The sequence below is a fragment of the Diplotaxodon limnothrissa genome, linkage group LG1 (assembly GCF_057381915.1).
Source record: "Diplotaxodon limnothrissa isolate DT_005_m linkage group LG1, D_limnothrissa_male_GT1.1, whole genome shotgun sequence".
Classification (NCBI taxonomy): domain Eukaryota; kingdom Metazoa; phylum Chordata; class Actinopteri; order Cichliformes; family Cichlidae; genus Diplotaxodon; species Diplotaxodon limnothrissa.
This window is the reverse complement of record NC_140596.1, coordinates 28,052,479-28,072,707: the sequence shown is the minus strand read 5'-3', so window position 1 is coordinate 28,072,707 and position 20,229 is coordinate 28,052,479. Positions and strand designations below refer to the sequence as shown.

Below are 20,229 nucleotides of genomic sequence, written 5' to 3'. Positions count from 1 at the left end.
ACGAACTGGATGCGTCTGAGTGCACTTAAGTGTGTGACTTTGTGTGTGTATGAGACAGAGAATAGTTTTTGTACGAATCCCTGTGTTAATTCAGAGATGTCCTAGCACAGTAGACAACACTGTGAACAGACAAACACTGCGAGATGAATTTGCTGCTGTAGAAGTGCACTGTACTGTCAAACACTGGACATTTCTATTGCATGGCCCTACATGTACTGCAACTTGCAACTTGGTAAAGGAGAAGTCTACACTACAAGTGATCTACTACTGAATGAAAATGTATAAATATACAGGTGTAAGAGATGTTTTTTTGGTAATAATGTGTCGATTGTTTTACTGTAAAACAAGGCTGAGCCTTTAATTTTAATAACTGTTGTTCTGAGTTTTTTTTTTTAATGGTATGTGGCACATAATTAAAGTTGGATTTGGCATTTTTGAAATGACTCCTCTGCAATTTGGGTTTTAAATGCAGGTTACAACACAGTTCTCACAAAGAGTGAGCAGACTGATTTGATTTACCTGCAAGAAACAAAATTTAAAATTTATTTTGCTTACAGTGGGATCACACAGTGCTCAGGGTTTCCATTTTTTAACAAGGCAACTTGCCCTGGATACTAAGGCCCTTTATTCAATGTGTGTCAGTTTGATTACTTGTTTGCAAATCTGACTGAAATTGCAATAAGCTAGGGTGCTTTATTTATCCCCACAGATGGGAAATTCCTTTCACACACAACCTTTAACTTAGTATAAAGGAGCAGGTTTCATAGGGATGAGGGAATGGGGAACGGGGCTGGAACAGAGGAGGATTCAGCGCAAATAAGATATACGTGAATCCCAACATAAATGACTCAATATCCTAAAATTGCCAGAGGAATCCTATCATAAAAATAACACTAATCCAATACATCCAGAGAGTGGCACAAAAAAAATAATACCATAAACTTCACATAGAGAGTTGTTAAAACTTTTGAGCGATCCTTGCCATACAAGGTGCAGTATAAGACATATTTTAGCGCAAGTGCTGTTGTTTTTAGCTATTCCAAAGTTGTGTACCTTTACAGGTCACACCAAAACCTGTACGCTTAATTTTGTTTTTTGTTTTTTTACGTGTTATATGTGTTGGAGGCATTACACATTGTGACAAGCATACAAAGTCTTTTGTTAACTCTAAATATACATAACAGAGGCAATATGAAAGATAGATTTTCTTAGCATAGCCTAACTCCAGAGTACTTGTTGATATCTGAGTGCCTGTCCCAGACATGACACAGCTGTAGGCTACAGTTTGCTGTGTGTAGTTTACCTGAGAGCAGTCTGTTCACAGTCATGTACTTTACACAGCTTACAGACAAACTGTCTGTCTGCCCTCTGTCTGTTTTTTTCTTCGGTCAAGTCTAAATACAGACTTGTGGCTCTGCCCCAGCGAAAACAGTCCTGAGCGGCAGGAATGCAGCTTTCAGGCCGGACAGCAGCGGCTCCTCCGTCAGACGTGACGTCGCTGTTTCCCCGCTGAAAAACCAGACTCGACGGAGGAAGTTTTTGTACGAGGGGAGGAAAGAAAGAAAGAAGAAGGGAAAAAAAGAAACCCCCCAAACACCCCCTGCGCCTCTGATCTTCGGAATGTGCGGACATTGGCTCTCCAACGCTGCATCCCGCTGTCGAAATGTTCATCCAGTTGTACCGCTGCGTGGACTCCGCGCCTGTTCTGGCGATTATTTGCGTGACTGTGTTGTTGGCGAAAGGCTGTGTGTGTGTCACTGAAGACGAGGACGATGAAGTCCTGGAGAAAAAACAGCTCGTGGAGTTTTACAGTAAGTTACCAGCTGGTCCCTTAGTAGAAGTTTAATTGCCTACATGATGGGACGCATAACGCATGTAGTAGTTCCCTTTTTTCATATTTCATGAAGATGTTGTTTAACATCAGGGAATTGTGCATGGAGGGGGTGATCTAAAGACTCACCTAAACTCTCCTCAGGTCTGAATAGAGGTCTGTGGACCACAGTTTGAACCCCACAGCTGCACCAGGCTCACATTTCTTGCTGGGTTTTTTTTCTCAATTCTCCCCCGTGTGTGTGTGTGTGTGTGTGTGTGTGCGCATGTGAGCATGCAGTCTGTTTATTATGAGCACAATAGGCCAGTGAGTCATTCGAGTGATAAGCAGTTGGGTTATTCTGGGAAAATGTCAAACATTCACCTTTGCATGTGTGAGACTGCTGATTTTCTCCATCTTTCGCCATCTTACATCCCCGCGTTTTAGAGAGCTTTGCATCATATTGGCATATCCAGCTTCTTAAAGGTGAAGATCTGGGCATGTTTAAACGACGAGTTAGTCATAAATATCTGCAACTTACTGAACTGTAAGGAAAGTTATGAGCAGCAACCACAGTTTGTTTACTTTTGTTCAGATCAGCCCATGTTCTCGTCCAGAATGCAATCAAATACAGTGTGCACATTAAAAACGCAGAGGAAGAATATCTGGACACTGAAAATGCCCTTTTGGTGATGGATGTGCACACCAGCATCTTTTTTTTAAACCAATTGAGCCATGTAAATTCTCACCGAACAATTTTAGTTATTTGTTTTAGATCCGGTAACATATAATGCTGATTTTCTTTGTCTGTACAAACTAGCAAGATGCAGGAAGAGATGATTCATTCACACTCTTTTCATCTCCGCTGCTTGGAATCATCCTCTCTCTTTGTTTGAGTATCCAGTTACAAAAGACCATGATTTGTTTCTAAACACAAGGCCTTCCTCGAGCTTGAATATTGCTCCGTCAGATATGGAAATGCGGAAAAGCATGTCTTTGTACTTTACTTTTTGATCTCTGAAGCTGAATGCATTCCCTGTTGTTTACGGCACACGTTCACATGAATTGCCCCACATTGCCCCGTTTTCAATCACTTCCTACCAGAGAAAGGTCTGTTTATCCTGGAGAGTGAGCCGCTGAAGCAGTGCATCTCAGCAAATCGCTCGAAACTAGTGCTGGAGGACTGCGAGCGTCCGACGCGCCGCATGCTGTGGAAGTGGGTCTCCCAGCATCGTCTCTTCAATCTGGGCACCAGCGCGTGCCTGGGCCTCAACATTTCCGACTCGACGCAGCCCCTCGGGATGTTCGAGTGCGATGTGTCCCTCCCCGTGCTGTGGTGGCGCTGCAGCGGAAACATGCTGTATGGAGCGTCCCAGTGGAGGGTGACTGTGGTTCGAGGTTTAGTCGCGGTAAAGAAAAACATTTACCATCAGTGGAAGAGGTACAACACTCCCAGAGAGGGTCCCTGCTCATATCCATATGAAGGTAAACAACCCAAAACTTCCTGTGTGCCTTGTCTGCACAAGATATTTCTGACATCAAGTGAAACTTGGCATGTTTTGTTTACAGATATCCACACTTTGTTGGGGAATGCACATGGAATGCCTTGTGCCTTTCCTTTTAAATACAACAACCAATGGTACTCTGAGTGTACTACTGAGGGGCGTGAGGACCACCTTCTGTGGTGCTCAGCCACCTCTCGCTACGATAAAGGCGAAAGATGGGGTTTCTGTCCAGTGCAAGGTAAACCAGACACACAGACGCACCAGTGCAAGAAAGGAAGACAAGTCATCACAGGCCGTTGTTGCTGCGTGCTCATGTTATCTTCGTCACTTTACCTTTGTGCTTATCAGTTTTCATTTGTCTGTTTTTTCATAGTTTCCGGTTGTGAGCACTTCTGGGAGTCAAACCAGGAGTTGCGCGCATGTTACCAGTTCAACCTGTACACTATCCAAACCTGGAGTCAGGCGCTGTCTACCTGCCAGGCCCAAGGTGGAAATTTGCTCAGCATCACCAGCCTGGCAGAGCACAAGTATATCAGAGGTACCGCACATGTTAAAAAAGACACTAAAACTGTTTTTATCTAGGATGAGTGCCACCCAGCGTGGTCTTCTGCTGCTGTAGTGTTGTGCATTCAGAGATGCTCTTCTGCATACCTTTGTTGCAGTTACCTGCGTTACTCTTGCCTTCCTATGAGCTCAAAGCAGTCTTATCATTCTCTGCTGACCTGTGGAATCACAAAGGCATTTTCATCCATACATTCTCGTTAAACTACCTTTCTTCCCCATTCTAATTATCCTCGTGAGCATGTGCACGTCTACATGCATTGAGTCGCTGCCATGTGATTGGCTGATTAGATATTTGCATTAACAAGCAGCTAAACCGGTGTACCTAAAAAAGTGTCCCATGAGTGTATATTCAGTTATGTCCGAAGTGTATTTTAAGAACTACTACAACACTTTTCTGTGTTTGCATCTTGTGGTAGATCGAATGGCGAGCGTTGGGGCGATGGTGTGGACCGGGCTGAACCACATTAAGGATGGGCATGGATGGGGGTGGTCTGACGGAGCCCCTCTGTCACTGGTGAATTTCACCACAGGTACTGACTACTGGTTTATCCAGGACCAAGTGAGAGGGAAATTTAAAAAGTACCCCACATTTTCACTAATGAGAATATTAGAAATGCCTCTCCAACAAAGGCAAAAAAGAAGTCATTTTATCATGAAAATAAAGCATAAAAGACTTATTTTATAAAACCTATGTTATAGAAGTTTCATCTAAAATAGCCTTTTCATCTGATGTACATCGACAGCTCTGTCAGGACTTAAACATCCTTCCATCTTAACACTTTAATGTTTAAATATGTCTAGCTGCAAAACTTTAACTTGTGTAACTGATGAGGAAATAAAGCCAACAAAGCTTTTTTACCATTTGTGCCCGTCAGATCTCCCAGCCAGCCCACTACAGGACAATAAACAGTGTGGGGTGTACTCAGGATTCGAGGGTCACTGGCAGAGTCTATCCTGTGAATCTGCTCTGCCTTACATCTGCAAGAAGACACCTAACGACACGCGTGGAGCTGAGCCACTAGGTGAGAACATGTTAACGCGCAGGAGACACAAACATATTGGAGACCTCTCTGCATCCTTGGAGGTATCTGTGCTGTGCTGTGCCCTCACATATCTGAACCCCCAAAATCCAGTTTGTTTGAGTTGTGAGGGTAAGACCAGCTGCAGTTCAGCTGGACTCTGGCACATGACTCTATCCATGCCCCGACATGGATCTCAGATGTTTCCACAGCCATAGCTGCATCTGTAAATACTGCTTTTTTAAGTAAGAAATTTAAAAAAAGTATAGGGCAGTGAGAGTGCAAGCCAGGGGAGGAATGTGGACAGGAAACAGTCGTGCTCGAGCTCAGTACAAGGCAGCTGCGTCCAGTGTGAATATGCCCTTAGAATGTGACTGGGCAGCTGCACTGCACCTGGGGGCCGAACCTTTGGCCTTCCTCTGTGTTGCGCTGTTGGCAGCTAGACCAAAAATAATGTCTGCAGCTTTGAATATTCTGGTCTGGCTTATGTCTCCTCTCCCTTTGCAGAGAACTGGCAGTATATCGATACCGAGTGTGCGGATGGCTGGTGGCCTCACAATGGTTTTTGCTACCGAGTGCTGCCAGAAGCAGAAGCGGGAAGCTGGGAGGAGTCTTCTCAGGAATGTCATTCTTACGGGGCAAATCTCACCAGCATCCACTCCTTGTCTGAGGTGGAAATGCTGGTCAACCTCCTGGCTAACTGTAAGGAGTGTTATGCAATCCAGATATTTCGTGCTGTGTTTGTTATCCACCCTAAATGCTAAATTCTGCGGCGTGTGTGTGTGTGTCCTCATATTTGACAGATTCTGGGGGGAGTACAGAGGTGTGGATTGGACTTTGGAAACAGGCGTTATTGCCAGCTGTAGAGTGGTCTGATGGCTCACCAGTAACTCTCACTCTCTGGCACCAGTATCACCCTCTTCATAACCTGACGGATGGAACACTGTGTACCAAAGTGGACAGGAAGGTGGGAAACCCTGTGTTGGTGTAAGAACGCTGCAGTATTTACATTTCTGATTAAGCTGCCCGTTTAAAAAACAAACAAACATCTAATTAAATGAAATGTTAAATATGCCCACTTCTAGCCTTTTATTATTACCAACAGTTGAACAAAGGATATTTCACCCTAATCTATTACCAGGAAAAGTGCCAATCTCATTTTTCAGTAGCTGAATGCATTTCCATCAGACTCCATTAAAGCAGGTTTTAATGGACTCGTGATTAATAAGCTACAGAAATAGCCGCCAATTTATTCTCTGTCAATTAGCTAATAAATTAACCATCTAATTATGTCAGGGTTAATCACTTTATAATGTTTGAATGCATTCATCACGGAACGCATCATCTTTGAACACATCTTTCACAGAGTGGCAACTGGCTGCTAGCGTCATGTGACGAGCGACTGGCTGCTGTGTGCAGAAGAGAGAGCCAGAATGGCGTTCAGCACCACGGAACCTGGGATGAGGGCTGTCCTGAGGTAGGGAAACAAGAATACCCCCAAACACACACAAGTTCAAATGTGCGATTTCTTTGAGCAAGATATAAGAAGTCATCTTTTGGCAATATGTGAGCTTTAAACTTTGTCACATTATATGACGGCATGACACTAAAACGACCTCCGATAAACATTTACTCGCAGCAGGGCAAAGCTGAGAAATCAAAAGAAACATCTACAAGACTTGGGGTTAGAACTGAATCATTATGGTACTTGTCTTTACTTTCAAACATGAAAGTATTGCTTTTTTACAGAAAAAAATAGCTATATAGTGAACATTGTAAAAATTAATATTAATATGTAATATTTAAGTATTTAGATTTTTTTTCATTCTGATGAGAAACTTGACACTAAAAAAAACAACTTATTTCTAGTTTTTCAGGCATATTGTGTGCTGTGTAGCATTAAAATAGCTCCACAGAGATCAGGACTTGCGTTAGAAAGTGCCACATGTCTGCTGTGGTTCAATTTCTGGGCATTCTGCTCCTTCAAATGCACAATTAGCTGACTCATTCAACCTCTGACGTGTTGTCTGGCATGCATGTTGCTCCTTGACTGTGTTCAAAGGAATATCAGACTCCTGAGTCATCAGGGTGCTTCATGCCCTGAAACAGGAGGCCAGAAATTACCCCGATGACACAGTATCAGTGGACATGCTCGAGTAGTCTGTGAATTTTTCTGACAATATTTAAAGAATCAAAACAAACTAGACAGGAAACAGGAGCGACGGGGGGGGGATGTGGGGGTTTTCTCACCTCTTGTCCAAGCACGCTCACCACATTACACACACACGCACAGGCGTGTATTCTTGCTGATATGCATATTATTACAGTATTATCATGTTAGAACAGATGTAACAGGTGAGTTTTAGCAGTTATGTCAAAAGGATATTTTATTTAACATAACTGGCTTAAGTGCGATTTTTATAAGGCAGAAATATGATTGTTGAGTGCTTTAATAAATAGAATAGAATAGAATTCAACTTTATTGTCATTGCACATGCACAGGTACAGGGCAACGAAATGCAGTCTGCATCCATCCAGAAGTGCTTTAGCCATGATATAGATATATTACAATATATTAGCAATAATATAGATATGTAAGTATATTACAGAAATGGGTCTATTATGGTATGTAGAATTAAGTTCTACAGTTGTAGAATTAAAAATTATCGTATTATACAGAATGATAAAGACATATCGTTTGACTTATTTATCAGCCAGTATTAGTTACACTATATTGCTAAAAGAAGCAGTCTGCATGTTGGACCAAAGAATTGATTGTGGACTTCAGGCGGACCAGGAAACCCTTGACCCCTGTTTCAATCCAGGGGTCGATGTGGACATTGTAGAGGACTATAAATACCTCAGATTACACATAGATAATAAACTGGACTGGGTTAAAAACACCACTGCGCTCTACTGGAAGGGCCAGAGTCGTCTCTATTTTCGGAGGCGGCTGAGGTCTTTTAACATCTGTCTGACAATGCTCAGGATTTTTTACAAGTCAGTTGTGGTCAGTGCTGTCCTCTATGCTGGTGCATGCTGGGCCAGCAGGTTGAGGGTTGCAAATGCCAACAGACTCGATAAACTTATCTACAAGGCCAGTAATCTTGTGGGGACGGAGCTAGACTCCCTTAAGGTGGTGTTGGAGATCCGGATGTTGTCCAAGATAAGGACAATGCTGGATAATGCCTCCCACCTTCTCCATGACGTGCTGGCCAGTCACAGGAGAACATTCAGTGAAAGACTGAAATGACCCAAACGACCAAAGAACAACACAGGAAATCAATCCTGCCCATCTAATCCACACTACAGAGTGCAATAGTTACATCCTTTTGCACACGCTCTACAGTAAAATAGCAAATCACAAGTTTTACAGGTTAGAGTAAAATGTCAATCATATATATTTCATCTGTGTGACTGTAACCACATAATTTCATTAGGGATTAATAAAATATTGTGATTCTGATGATTGATGAGAGCAGAGTCAGGCAAAGCATAAACAACTAATCTACAACTTGTAACAATTAAACTAGATTATTTTTAAACTGCTCTGTCGTCTTATCTTAGCAAGGACTCATAAATAGCAACACATAACAAATGGTAGGAAAATCTATTTATGTTTCATGTGTCTGAAAGAAAAAGATATCGGCTGACATATTGTCTTCTTATGTCACCAAATATCTATATCGGTTTTGAAATTAGTCAGTCACCCTATCTATCTCTGAGTGATCAGTGCCACCTTTCAGTTCCTCGAAGGCTACAGACACATTTCAGTTGTTCACTTTTAAATGATTTAGTTTGTAAAACGCCTTCATTTGTGTGCACAAGCTTAATTTTTGGAGATTATAGAGAAAATAGTAACTGTAGCACTATTTGGCTGAAATGATGTTTTCACAGAAGAAGCATCTCAAATTCTGCCTGTGCTGACTGATCTGTTAATAAAATCTTCATTTTTTTTCTAAACCCTGAATGTATTGTCCGTGTGTAATAACCGTATATGTAACTACAGCAACCGATCGAGCATGATAATTAGAGATTACAGCCTCTGCGGTAAAACCAAAGATCAGTTCCAAGCACCAAAACAATAACTGCAACGTTTTTTCCAGTCTTGTGTTTTGGAAAACCTAATTTTTCTTTTTTTGGTTAACAGTAGCGGCTTCGAGTGTGGTCTTCTGCTGCTGTAGCCCATCTGTTTCAACTTTCTATGATGTGTAGCAAGTACAGAGATGGTCTTCTGCATACTTTGGTTGTAACGAGCGTTTGTTTGAGTTACTTTTGCTTTCTTACCAGCTCAAAGCAGCCTGGGAATTCTCATCTGACCTCTAACATCAACAAAGCATTTTCTCCCAGAAAACTGCTGCTCGCTGGATATTTTCTCTTTTTTTCTGGACCGTTCTATGTAAACCATGGAAATGGTTGTGTGGGAAAAAACCCAGCAGATCAGCAGTTTCTGAAATACTCAAACCAGCCCATCTGGCACAAACAACCATGCCACGTTTAAAGTCACTTAAATCACCTTTTCTCTCTACTGTGTTGCTCAGTTTGAATTCTGCAGGTCATTGTGACCATGTCCACAGGACTAAATACACTGAGTTGCATTTAGAGTTTTGCATTAATGAGCAGTTGAGGAGGTTTGTCTAATAAAGTGGAACGGGACTATATGTGTGAAACTGTCATACTTTTACTTACATTACCATAACAGAAAAGTATAGAAAGCCATATTCTGTTGCAGTCTGTACTGAGGTCCTGACCACTCGTGTCTACACGTCAGGGATCATTATTCACTATAAGTAAATAATAGCTGCTGTGCCATGTGCTTAAATATACCTTTCAGCTTTCTGTCTCAGAAAATCCCGTTGCTTTATAAGAGCTGCCTCGATTTAATAAAGACGGGGGAAAAGACTCCTACAAACAGCTGTAGGCAACAACCAAAATGTCAGCTCCTGTTAAGCTTCTGGCTAAACCTGGATTCGAATCAGTGGCATGAGGGGATGATTGTTCAGCCTCATTAATCTAACCTGTTACGGCACCAGGGACATTTCAGCGAGTAATAGATGGAAAGCTGTAGAGCAAAGCACATGAGGCAAAACCCGACAATCTGTAAATAGAAGCACCATGCATATTTACCTCTATCGCTGCTCTTTAAGATAAGATAAGATAAGATAAGATAACCTTTATTAGTCCCACACGTGGGAAATTTGTTTTGTCACAGCAGGAAGTGGACAGTGCAAAAGTTATGACGCAAAAATTAGAATACAATAAGAATAAATACAGTACACAGCTGTACAGAATAGAATAAAATAATATACTATATACAGTAGAATAAAATAGAATAAAAATATACAATAAGATAAAAATAGAATACGAATGCTATATACATCTGAGTAAAAATACAACGATGCCAGAAAAGATTATTGCACTTAGTGTTATTGCACATGTGTGGATGTGTGTGTTTGTTCAGTTAAAGTCTTTGTTGTGGAGTCTGACAGCAGTGGGGAGGAAAGACCTGCGAAATCTCTCCGTCCCACACCGTGGGTGCCGCAGTCTCCCACTGAAGGAGCTGCTCAGTGCTGTCACAGTCTGCTGCATGGGGTGGGAGACGTTGTCCAACAGGGATGACAGCTTAGCCGCCATTCTCCTGTCACTCACCACCTCCACTGGGTCCAGAGGGCATCCTAGAACAGAGCTTTAGATAGTTTATTGAACAGGAGTGCTGAAATGTGAACAATGATGACGAAAGGCAAAACCTGTCTAACCTATAAATCCGATTTTTCTTATTTTGGAGTTAAGCAGTGAGAGAGAGCCTGATAACGGGTGTTTTTGTGGGGGTGGTTTTAGGGCTGGAAGAAGCACGGCCATTCCTGTTACATGGTGACAGGTCAAGAACAGAGCTACGAAGATGCCCTGATGGGGTATTACTGCAAGGGTTCTCTTCTCACTGTGGAAAACAGGTGATTTATCAATTCATTTTTGAATTTGTCATTTTAAGTTTTTACTCACATTTTGCCATTCTTCTTACTTTTCTCCTCTCTTGCTCCACCTGCTGGCAGGTTTGAGCAGGCATTTGTCAACAGTCTGCTGAGTGAAAGTGGGGCCAAAAGTAGCATGTATTACTGGATTGGTCTCAGGGACCAAGACCAGGGGAGGAAGGGAGAGTACAGATGGCTTCATCATAACGGCTCCTCTCTGCCTCTCACCTTCACAAACTGGAATAAGCACCAGCCAGGTAGCCCAGTGTTTGGAAATGTTTGTTTTTTAATTTGACATTAGTAATACAATCGGATTCGTAAACTTTTTCACTCTTTTTTTTAATACTCCTACATCTTCTGCTTTCACTAGTCAGCACCGGTGGCTGTGTCGCTATGTCAGGAGGACCTGCTCTGGGCCGCTGGGAGGTGAAAGACTGCAAGGTTCACAAGGCCTTGGCTGTGTGTAAGCAGAACATCAGGAGCTACCATGATGTTCAGCTGCCAGAGCATCACATTGATGCCTACGCCCCGTGCCCCCCGGGGTGGGAATCAAACTCTGGGCTGCTCCACTGCTTTAAGGTTAGATTATCCTCCTATTTTTTTATAACACTAAACAAATCACCATGCACTCTATCTGATGTGGATATGTGCTTTTTTGTTTTGTTTATCACGCTAAGGATCACTGGGGACGGTGTCCTATCCCATCATGCACTATGCAACAGGCAGGGCTACCTGGGGTCTCACACATTCACACTGACAGGCAATTTATTTTCCTGATTTCCAATTTCAACCAGCTCTACATTTAATAGTTATTTTCATTATCAGTTAAAACGTCTCCTATAGTATCTGTTTACTCCAGTTTACAGCTGCAAGATATTTACTTCAATACAATAGACAGATCCTAAAAGACATTTTAGGGTCTAGAGCTTATTAACTGTCTGTCGCTTGACTAATGAGTCGATCAGCTTACTATCCCAGCTCTGAAAATGCGTCTCAGTGTGTGTTTGTTTGATCAGTACTGCACTCCCACACTGGTTTTATTGAAAACCCATCCCCCGGATGGCTATAATTTTGCTGTTGCCTGCCTTCTATGAACATCTTCTTTGAGCTGTTCCCTTATAAACGAGGGATCGCGGCATATTTGATTTAACACATGTTTACACCACGCTGCCCTTCTGAAGCAACTCACAGCAGGATCAGTGTCCCCCCCACCCCGGTCTCAAACTGGAACCTTTAGGAAGTTAGGCAGATGTGTAAACCACTTGTCTATCCCCGCCATACATCATGATTGCTAATAGGATTGATGTTTTGATATGTTTCCTCTCTTTCTTGTTTATAGAAAAAGGTGTGGAATAGCTGAAAAAATAGTTAAAATGCAGCACATCTTACTATAAAACTGACGCAGCGCTACAAATCAAAAGCGGGATGGAATAAACCATTATTTTTAGACATAACACCCCACTGCCAAATTGTACCCCAGCTATCAGCATGTTTCCGAGCAACGAGCACATAATGGGATACATTTCTGTTCTTTGGACCCTGTAACCCTCAGCTGACTCCAAGTGTTGCTCTTCCAGGTGTTCCACAGTGAGAAAGTCCTGATGAAGCGCTCCTGGGTGGAAGCAGACTTCTTCTGTCAGGCCCTCGGGGCTCAGCTGGCCAGTTTCCAACACTATGAGGAGCAGGTGTTTGTTAAACAGCTCCTCAGTACCATGTTTGAAGGGTTGGTACTCATCAGTACAGGAATGTTATGGGACGATTGAGATGATTTTGTTTTATGTGCTTGGAGGAGTGAATATAGAGTTTAATTATTTGGTTTTGGAGAGCAGATGTCCACCTTTTTTATGGTGTTAGTTTTTTAGTTGTGTGTAGGAGACTTAGATTTGAAAAGTTATTTAACGCAGCAATCTCGATATCAAGAACAAGGACAAGGTGACCGCAGATTCTGAAGTTACATCAGGGCGTCTTCATTTCCAGATAAGACTGATTTAACTCTCTGACGCATATTTCTCAGATTCACGTAAGAAAGACGTCACTCAAATTAGAGATAATTAATCTCAGGATGTCTTTGGGGTCACTTTGACACTTTTTTTGGTTCATGTTTTCTTAAAAATATGTTTTACATTAAGCTTAAAAAATGTGCAGACACAAGTTGTAAAATGAGTTTCTCATGTAGATCAGAGCAGGCCAGGACTTTGAAGCCCTGAAGTCATACATTTGTCTATTTTTACATGTAAACGGAAAAACAGTCATCAGGTTCTCATGTTTGTTTTGTGGCAGCAGCTCGGAAATATAAACATGAAACAAATGGTCAGCCAATGCAGTGTTGCTAAGGGGGTGGGCTATGACTTCATTTCTAGGTCTTGGGAAAAAAACGAATCAAGGTTTATTTTGTATGACTGCAGAGGATGAAACCAAAAAGAAATTAACACATTCAAGTCCATTTTAAAATAGCACACAGCTGTCAATCTGATCATTACAAAAAACATACTTATCTATTTTATATAAATGTTTTTATTGATGTATATAAATGTTCCCCTCACATATTTGTTAGTTTTTCTTACATGAACAGATACAATAATACACACACACACACACACACACACACACACACACACACACACACACGCTTATATAAAATTGAGAAAAACAAACAAAACAAAACAAAAACTAAGATATTAATCAGCTGGTAGAACGTTTAATTACTTGCAATAGTTTACGAAGGGGCCCCAGATACGATAAAATTCTCTGTATTTGCCCTTCGCCACAAGGCCTATCTTTTGCAATTTAAAAAATGACATCACATCTCTAAACCAAAAGGAAACTGAAGGTTTCCTTTGAAGATTTCCAAAGGAGTAAGATGCAACGTCTAGCCAAAAGTGATGTAAAGGCTAATATTTTGAAGTGTGTAGGGTCGGTTAGACCAGTGTTGACTGGAAGCCCAAAAACAGCTAGAAAAGGGTCCGTGCAGATTTGGGTCCCAAGAGCCTTGGAAAGAATAACTGACTCCAGAAGCCATGGAGTCTTGGGGACAGAAAGAACATGTGACCTAGGTCACATGGGCTGGCATGACATCTCTCACACTGATCCATCACTTGTGGGTAAATCTCAGAAAGACGAGACTTTGAATAGTAAACCCTGTAGCACTTATCTATTTTGATGTATATATACAGTTTTGTTTTGCACAGCAAAGACTTTGATGGGTTTTGAGGATTTTAATTGAAGATCATTTGTAGACGGAGGATCTTTCACTTCTAGGAGAACTGCCTGGCTCTGTGGCAACAAACTGCACAATCCAAATAAGATGGAAATGATGAGATTAAATCTACAGCTAAATCCAAAATATAAAACAAGGGAAACTGTTTCTCCTCACAAAGGCTAGACAGTCTTCCAAGGGGTGATGGGAGGAAAATCATTGCCGAATATCCGAGTCCTAAAAGGTTAGAAGACCCGTTTATCTGTGGCTGTGTTTGTACTGTGCTTCTCTTTTTTCAGAACAGAGGTTCGTCGGTTCTGGGTGGGTTTAAACAAGAGAGACCCTGAATATGCCGGAGCTTGGGAGTGGTCTGATGGTTCTCCTGTGAGTACACAGAGACATTCACGGAGTGTCCTGGTGACCCATCAACGCTCCGTGGAGTGTTACAGATTTGTCTTTGTGCAGGTGGTGATGTCGTTCATTGATGATAAGAGCGAGGAGGATGACAGGAGGGACTGTGCTGCGTACAGTGACCTGACCAACACGTTCATGCCGCAGCTGTGCGACTCCAAACATGAGTGGATCTGTAAGCTTTCCAGAGGTAAACACGCACAAACACATTCACCTGCACTATCTACACACACATGCTGCTTATACACACATCAGGACTGCATCATTTACCAAACTCTGTTTTACATTGCAGGTGATAAACTGAACAAACCCTACTGGTACACTGAGCGTAAGTAAAGATTGTCTTTAGTTTCAACATTTGGGAACTTCATAGAGGGTTTCCTTTGTGTGTCTACAGTCTGCTGCTGGGTACGACTACATCATTATCATGTGACCTGCTAGATTAAAAAAAAAGTTTTGAGAGAAAGTGCTAACCGACCATTTAATGAGCATAAAATCCAGCTCTGGTAGCAGGCTAAGCCAGAGCCACTTTTTCTATATTTGTGTCATAGCCAGGAGTTTGTCTATATGTAGTCCTATCTTATTACGTGAATTTGTGTCCTGTTTCTGTGCTTGTCCTCGGCCACAGAGAGCGAGCCCTGGGTGTTTTACCGTGGAGCTGAGTACCTGCTGGCCAAGCAGCCCTTTGACTGGCAAGCTGTCTCTCTGGCATGTCAGATGATGGGAGCCTATCTGCTGTCCATTCACTCCAAAGAGGAGCTCAACTTTGTCAAGGAACGCTTGCGGCGGGTCTGTTACTGCCGCTGCTCATAGACATGGATTCTACTTTAAATCTTTAAATTCACAACCTGTTAAATTCAATTCAATTCAGTTTTGTTTATCTAGCAAAAATCACAAAAACATATTGCAAGATAAAGACCCGACAATAATAAAGATCATCAAATGACCCCCTATGAGCAAGCACTGGGTGACAGTGGGAAGGAAAAACTCACTCAGACAGAACCAGGCTCAGGGAGGGGCGGGGCCATCGCAGGCTCGGGGAGAAAGACGGGACAAAATAATGAGATTCCACAGAAATCAGTTTTTATAATCACTTTGAGGTGGTAACAGAATTTATTTCCAGATTACTTGTTAGCATTTTATTTATTAGCATTTGTTTCTAACATTAATTGTATTATAATAGTATTTGATGCAATTAGTTAAAATATTACACAATTTCTTCTTTATTATATTCTAATTCCTACCACTTTAATAATTTAATTTAAATGTAATCAAATGGAAAATTATTCAATAATTTATTGAATACATACATAAATACAGTAAATATATATAAAAAAATGTATTTTGATCATTTTAATACTCCTGATGAAGCTCGAATGGGCTAAAAAGTTGATTGTATTAAATTGTTTTTTGTCCCTGCATCACACCTGACCCTCAGTATACATTTTGCATCAGATAATTTTAATTTGACAATTTTTTTTAACAAAGTGGCATCAGCTGTTGTTGTTATTTTTTAATTATTGTTATTAAATTTTATTTATTGAAGTTGCAGGTCTAACATATCCCCACTACAGAACATGAAAGACAGACAGACTGTGTCGCTATTGTTGACTTCCAAACTTTGTTGGGCTTTTATAGCCACAGTAACCAGATAAAATTGAAAGTATTCAGTTAAATAAATCCACAATACATTAATATTGTAAAGCTACAATAAATACACATTAGCTGCAGAGAAACAAAAAAGCAAAACTGTTAGGAAATACAAAAAAAGGAAATACATTTTTATTTTATTTTGATGATTATGATGCTTTAGTATAATTAATTAAAATGGCTGCAGCTCTAAATGTGCTTTTAGCACTAACCTTTGACCTGAACTGTGAAAGATGTAATATTTGTGACTGGTGTTACTTTATTTCACAGATGGCAGGCCTTAATGGAGAATGCTGATTGTCCATATTTAGATCAGCGATGCGGTATTTCACAGCTACCGTTCACCATGCTCCTAGCATCTCTAGCACTCTCTTGACTTTGGATGAATCTACAAGGAGGCTCCAGGGCTAGATTTTTTTAAACAGTTGAAATGTAATTTAAGAAAACAGAAATGAATGAAACTCAGAGCAAAGTGGTTTATATTTCTTTAAGATGTGTTTTCAATGATTTCTAATGTTAAACACTATTAATTCTCTTAGGATTAATGGTCCAGCTGAGTAATCCTACTTCCTAATTGCAGTGATTTCAGTGAAATCAGGACCTTTTGAGGCATTTTCTTGTTTTCAGAGATCCAGACAAACAAGCCAAATGAATGCGCTTAATCACAGAGGTTTGTCTCCATTGAATGGGCCACTACATCCATTCTTCAAACAGTTTACGCACACACTGATTGTACAAGCATGAACACAATGGATTTCCTGACTCGAGTGTTTACAGACGCATAGAGACAAGCTAAAATGCGCCTCATATGTGGACCCTTTAATGCTCGAGCGCTCCCAAAAAGCCTTTTGGATCGGACTAAAGAAGTCTCTTGTGGCGTCGAGGCTTGTGAGAGGATAATGAGAACAAAACAAGGCAGTGAAAGAGGCCAAGAACAGACTAAGCAGGGTGCCTGAAAGGCCCCTCATGTCAGGAGCTCTGAAAAGCCAATCTTCCGGCCTGGTGAAGGATGGCTCGCAAGTTTTCTTTGTCATTTATTTTCTGTTTACTGTGTCTCTTCAGCTCTCGCTGGGCCCGACTGAGTGGTGGATTGGCCTGTCCATTGGTCCGCCTGGACAGGAGGTCAGGTGTGTGGGGATTTTTTTTTTGGAGCTTGTATCCCGTTTCTGTTACTGTGAGTGAAAAAATGCTGATGTTATTTTATGAATGTCAGACGTGATTTATAAAATGCAGGTCTTTCGAAGGCCTGTGCGTAAAGGTGTGGTGTTCTGTTTCAGTTTGTGAAACTTGTAAAAGCGAGCAAGAGGAAATGAACTCACGCTGCAAACTATTGCAGATTTGGTGAAATGGGCCTTACATGACTAAGGAAAAGCAGCATAAACAACTGGCCTTTAAAGTGGGGGGAGGGACATAAAGTGGGTGAAAGACAGTGGAAAAAACAGAAAAAAGCTCATTTTTTTAAAATAAAAAAACTTAAACAGAAGTTGGAAAAAGTCACAAAATTGCAAAATATTTCAAACGTTAATAAATTAGAATTGTGAATAAAATTTAACCCTTGGTAGTACCTAAAAAACGTACCCCTTATGAGGTCCTAGAGCCAAAAATCGACCACGCCATAAAAAGTGCTATAAAAAGATTATACATTAATATTTTATTCCACTTTAAATTAGCCAATCTTTCAGACCTACTTCTCCTTGAAATATTCATGTCAAGTTTTAATTACATTTCGCGGATTTTAACCCTTTATATCCCGGTTTTGTCACATGAGCGCACTGCCGTTTTTGGCGAAAAAAATGAAAAAATGAAATATTTTCCATAAAATACATTTGAAAGTTATATTTTATTGTACTTTTAATTAGGCCTTTGGGTGGACCAAAGATTGATACCAACAGTCATTTCGATCGCCTTTTATTTTTTTTGCAGGAGCGCATTTCATAAAATGCACACACTATCGGTCCCAATCGACCACGCCCAAAAAAGTGCTATAAAAAATTTATATATTAATATTTTATTCCACTTTAAATTAGCCAATCTTTTAGACCTACTTCTCCTTGAAATATTCATGTCAAGTTTTAATTACATTTCGCGGATTTTAACCCTTTATATCCCGGTTTCGTCACATGAGCGCACTGCTTTTTTGCCCCAAAAAACATAAAACTTGAATATTTTCCAAAAAAAACATTTGAGGTAATATTCAATTGTTATTATAATTAGGCCTTTAGATGGACTAAAGATCAGCACCAAAATTAATTTCGATCAACTTACAATTTTCTTTTCCGAAGCGAATTATGTCCTCCAGGCGGTCCCTCGTCGTTGTCTAACCCGGGATCCATGCCTCCTCCCGGGTAACGTGCAGACGATTGCTCCGGTCATGTTTCGTCGGACGCCTTTCACCAGCACACACGTCGATACCACGTGACAACAAATACGTCATTTCCGGTTGAGTCAAAAAAAAAATTCCCGCTTGAGTGACCCTGGGACTGAGACATCGCTCCAGACGATCGGCGGGGGAATCCTGTTTTCCAAGCCGCGATCGAATCCTGATTTCCGGGTAGTGTTTTACGGCGGCTCGCTGATTTCGAGCCCCGGGTCAAATGTGAAGCAAGGGAGCCACCCGGTGGCCAAATAAAAAAATTACAATTCTAAGGCCTTGAGTCCAGAATGAAAACGAAACCTAAGCCATCACACAGATATTAACGGTAATAATTGTGCAGTGAAAAATAGCGAAAAATAGCGTTTATAAAGGGTTTCAATGGGGCGATTTATGGCTCTAGGACCTCATGTGGATGGCGGTTTTTAGCTTAGCCACCTTAAGCTAATCGAATAAACGGAGACGGCAATTCTAAAGAAAAATGAAAAAAAAAAAGGGTTGGAAGGTTTGGCTATATTCTATTCAACACAGTGAAAATGGCCTAATATTAAAAAACGCTGTGGATGATAAATGGCCGTAGGTACTACCAAGGGTTAAAGCTAATCTTCACTGTCCATCACTTAAGTCTCTACTTAAACTACTTCTAGTCACTTACATAAAGTGACTAGAATAGCTGCAGTGAAATCATCTGTGTGGTCTCATGAGGAGACAGTAACATAAAGAACACGTTTCCATCAGTAACAACATCATCTCTTTAAGTTGATGTTTTGACGTGGAGAAAATCACTGCGTTCGTACCTCAATACTGCATTTTCTTTTTCTAATTTTGGGTTACAATTTGTCCAACATTTACATGGAAACATGACCGATATCGAGGCTCACAGCTGCAGCTTCAGGCGTTTGAGGTACGGTGGCTCACAGCACAGTTTGTAATGGGCAAATCTACTCCAGTTCACTTGTATGAGCATGACTGCATTTACATATTGGCCAGCAGTTGTTAATGTTAGCTTTAAAGCCAATTATATTAAGTATGAAAACAGCAGCAGTGAAACCCTGTCAGTCACAGGTAATGAGGTGGAGGTTAGTGCCAATGAAAAATGGGGTTATTAAGGTGAGAGCACTCAGGCGTGTAACAATCCTCATTAACAATTTTTTTTTCATGTATTCATTTGCAGGTGGAGTGACAAGACTACAGTAGACTTTCAGAAATTTGATGAAGTGGCTGTTGGCGATGATCTTCGGAGAAGAAGGGCGTGTGTCACCATGTCTTCTTCGTCAGGTAAGCGCGTGCACATGGAAACGCTCGCCCTCGTTTGCGTGTATTACCCTATGCCAGCGCTGAGATCTGCTCTGCACGTTGCAGGGAAGTGGGCACTGAGCAGATGCAGTGATCTCCATGGATACGTGTGCAAGAGAGAAACTGTATCTGTGGTGGAGACCCCCCGGGAACCGCACTACATTGGACGATGCCCGGAGAAATGGCTATACTTTGGACACAAGGTTCAGATAAACGCTTGTTGTCTGTGAAGGTTCTCAGTCATCCAGGTCATCGTAGTCTAAGGAGCTTGGAAAGAAAAGCGTCTGGACTTCTTTAAGTTGCTTGAAGACGTTTCCCTTCTCATCTGAGAAGCTTCTTCAGGTCTAAGAGTCAAATGGTGGAGAGTCCCAGATTTAAACCCAGTGGGAGTGACCCCCCAAAGAGGGACAAAGGATCCCCTGATGATCCTCTACCTAA

At 41.2% G+C, this 20,229-nt stretch overlaps 1 protein-coding gene across 2 annotated transcripts in view; it reads left to right on the top strand.

Annotated features, from left to right (window-relative positions):
• Window positions 1-1,513: 1,513 nt before the first annotated feature.
• pla2r1 (phospholipase A2 receptor 1) overlaps window positions 1,514-20,229 on the top strand; it is a 31,410-nt gene continuing 12,694 nt past the window's right edge. The window contains exons 1-20 of one of the 2 annotated variants that reach the window (XM_085356412.1): window positions 1,514-1,811; window positions 2,915-3,295; window positions 3,380-3,553; window positions 3,689-3,853; window positions 4,296-4,409; window positions 4,755-4,901; window positions 5,406-5,600; window positions 5,702-5,865; window positions 6,265-6,375; window positions 10,737-10,849; window positions 10,949-11,124; window positions 11,238-11,446; window positions 12,445-12,590; window positions 14,363-14,447; window positions 14,529-14,664; window positions 14,767-14,802; window positions 15,103-15,263; window positions 17,187-17,251; window positions 19,670-19,773; window positions 19,858-19,994. In XM_085356412.1, the coding sequence (XP_085212538.1) occupies window positions 1,664-1,811; window positions 2,915-3,295; window positions 3,380-3,553; window positions 3,689-3,853; window positions 4,296-4,409; window positions 4,755-4,901; window positions 5,406-5,600; window positions 5,702-5,865; window positions 6,265-6,375; window positions 10,737-10,849; window positions 10,949-11,124; window positions 11,238-11,446; window positions 12,445-12,590; window positions 14,363-14,447; window positions 14,529-14,664; window positions 14,767-14,802; window positions 15,103-15,263; window positions 17,187-17,251; window positions 19,670-19,773; window positions 19,858-19,994 (2,967 nt within the window). In that variant the 5' untranslated portion in view covers window positions 1,514-1,663. Of the gene's footprint in view, window positions 1,812-2,914; window positions 3,296-3,379; window positions 3,854-4,295; window positions 4,410-4,754; window positions 4,902-5,405; window positions 5,601-5,701; window positions 5,866-6,264; window positions 6,376-10,736; window positions 10,850-10,948; window positions 11,125-11,237; window positions 11,447-12,444; window positions 12,591-14,362; window positions 14,448-14,528; window positions 14,665-14,766; window positions 14,803-15,102; window positions 15,264-17,186; window positions 17,252-19,669; window positions 19,774-19,857; window positions 19,995-20,229 lie in introns of both variants that reach the window. The other variant, XM_085356404.1, reaches the window with a different exon arrangement.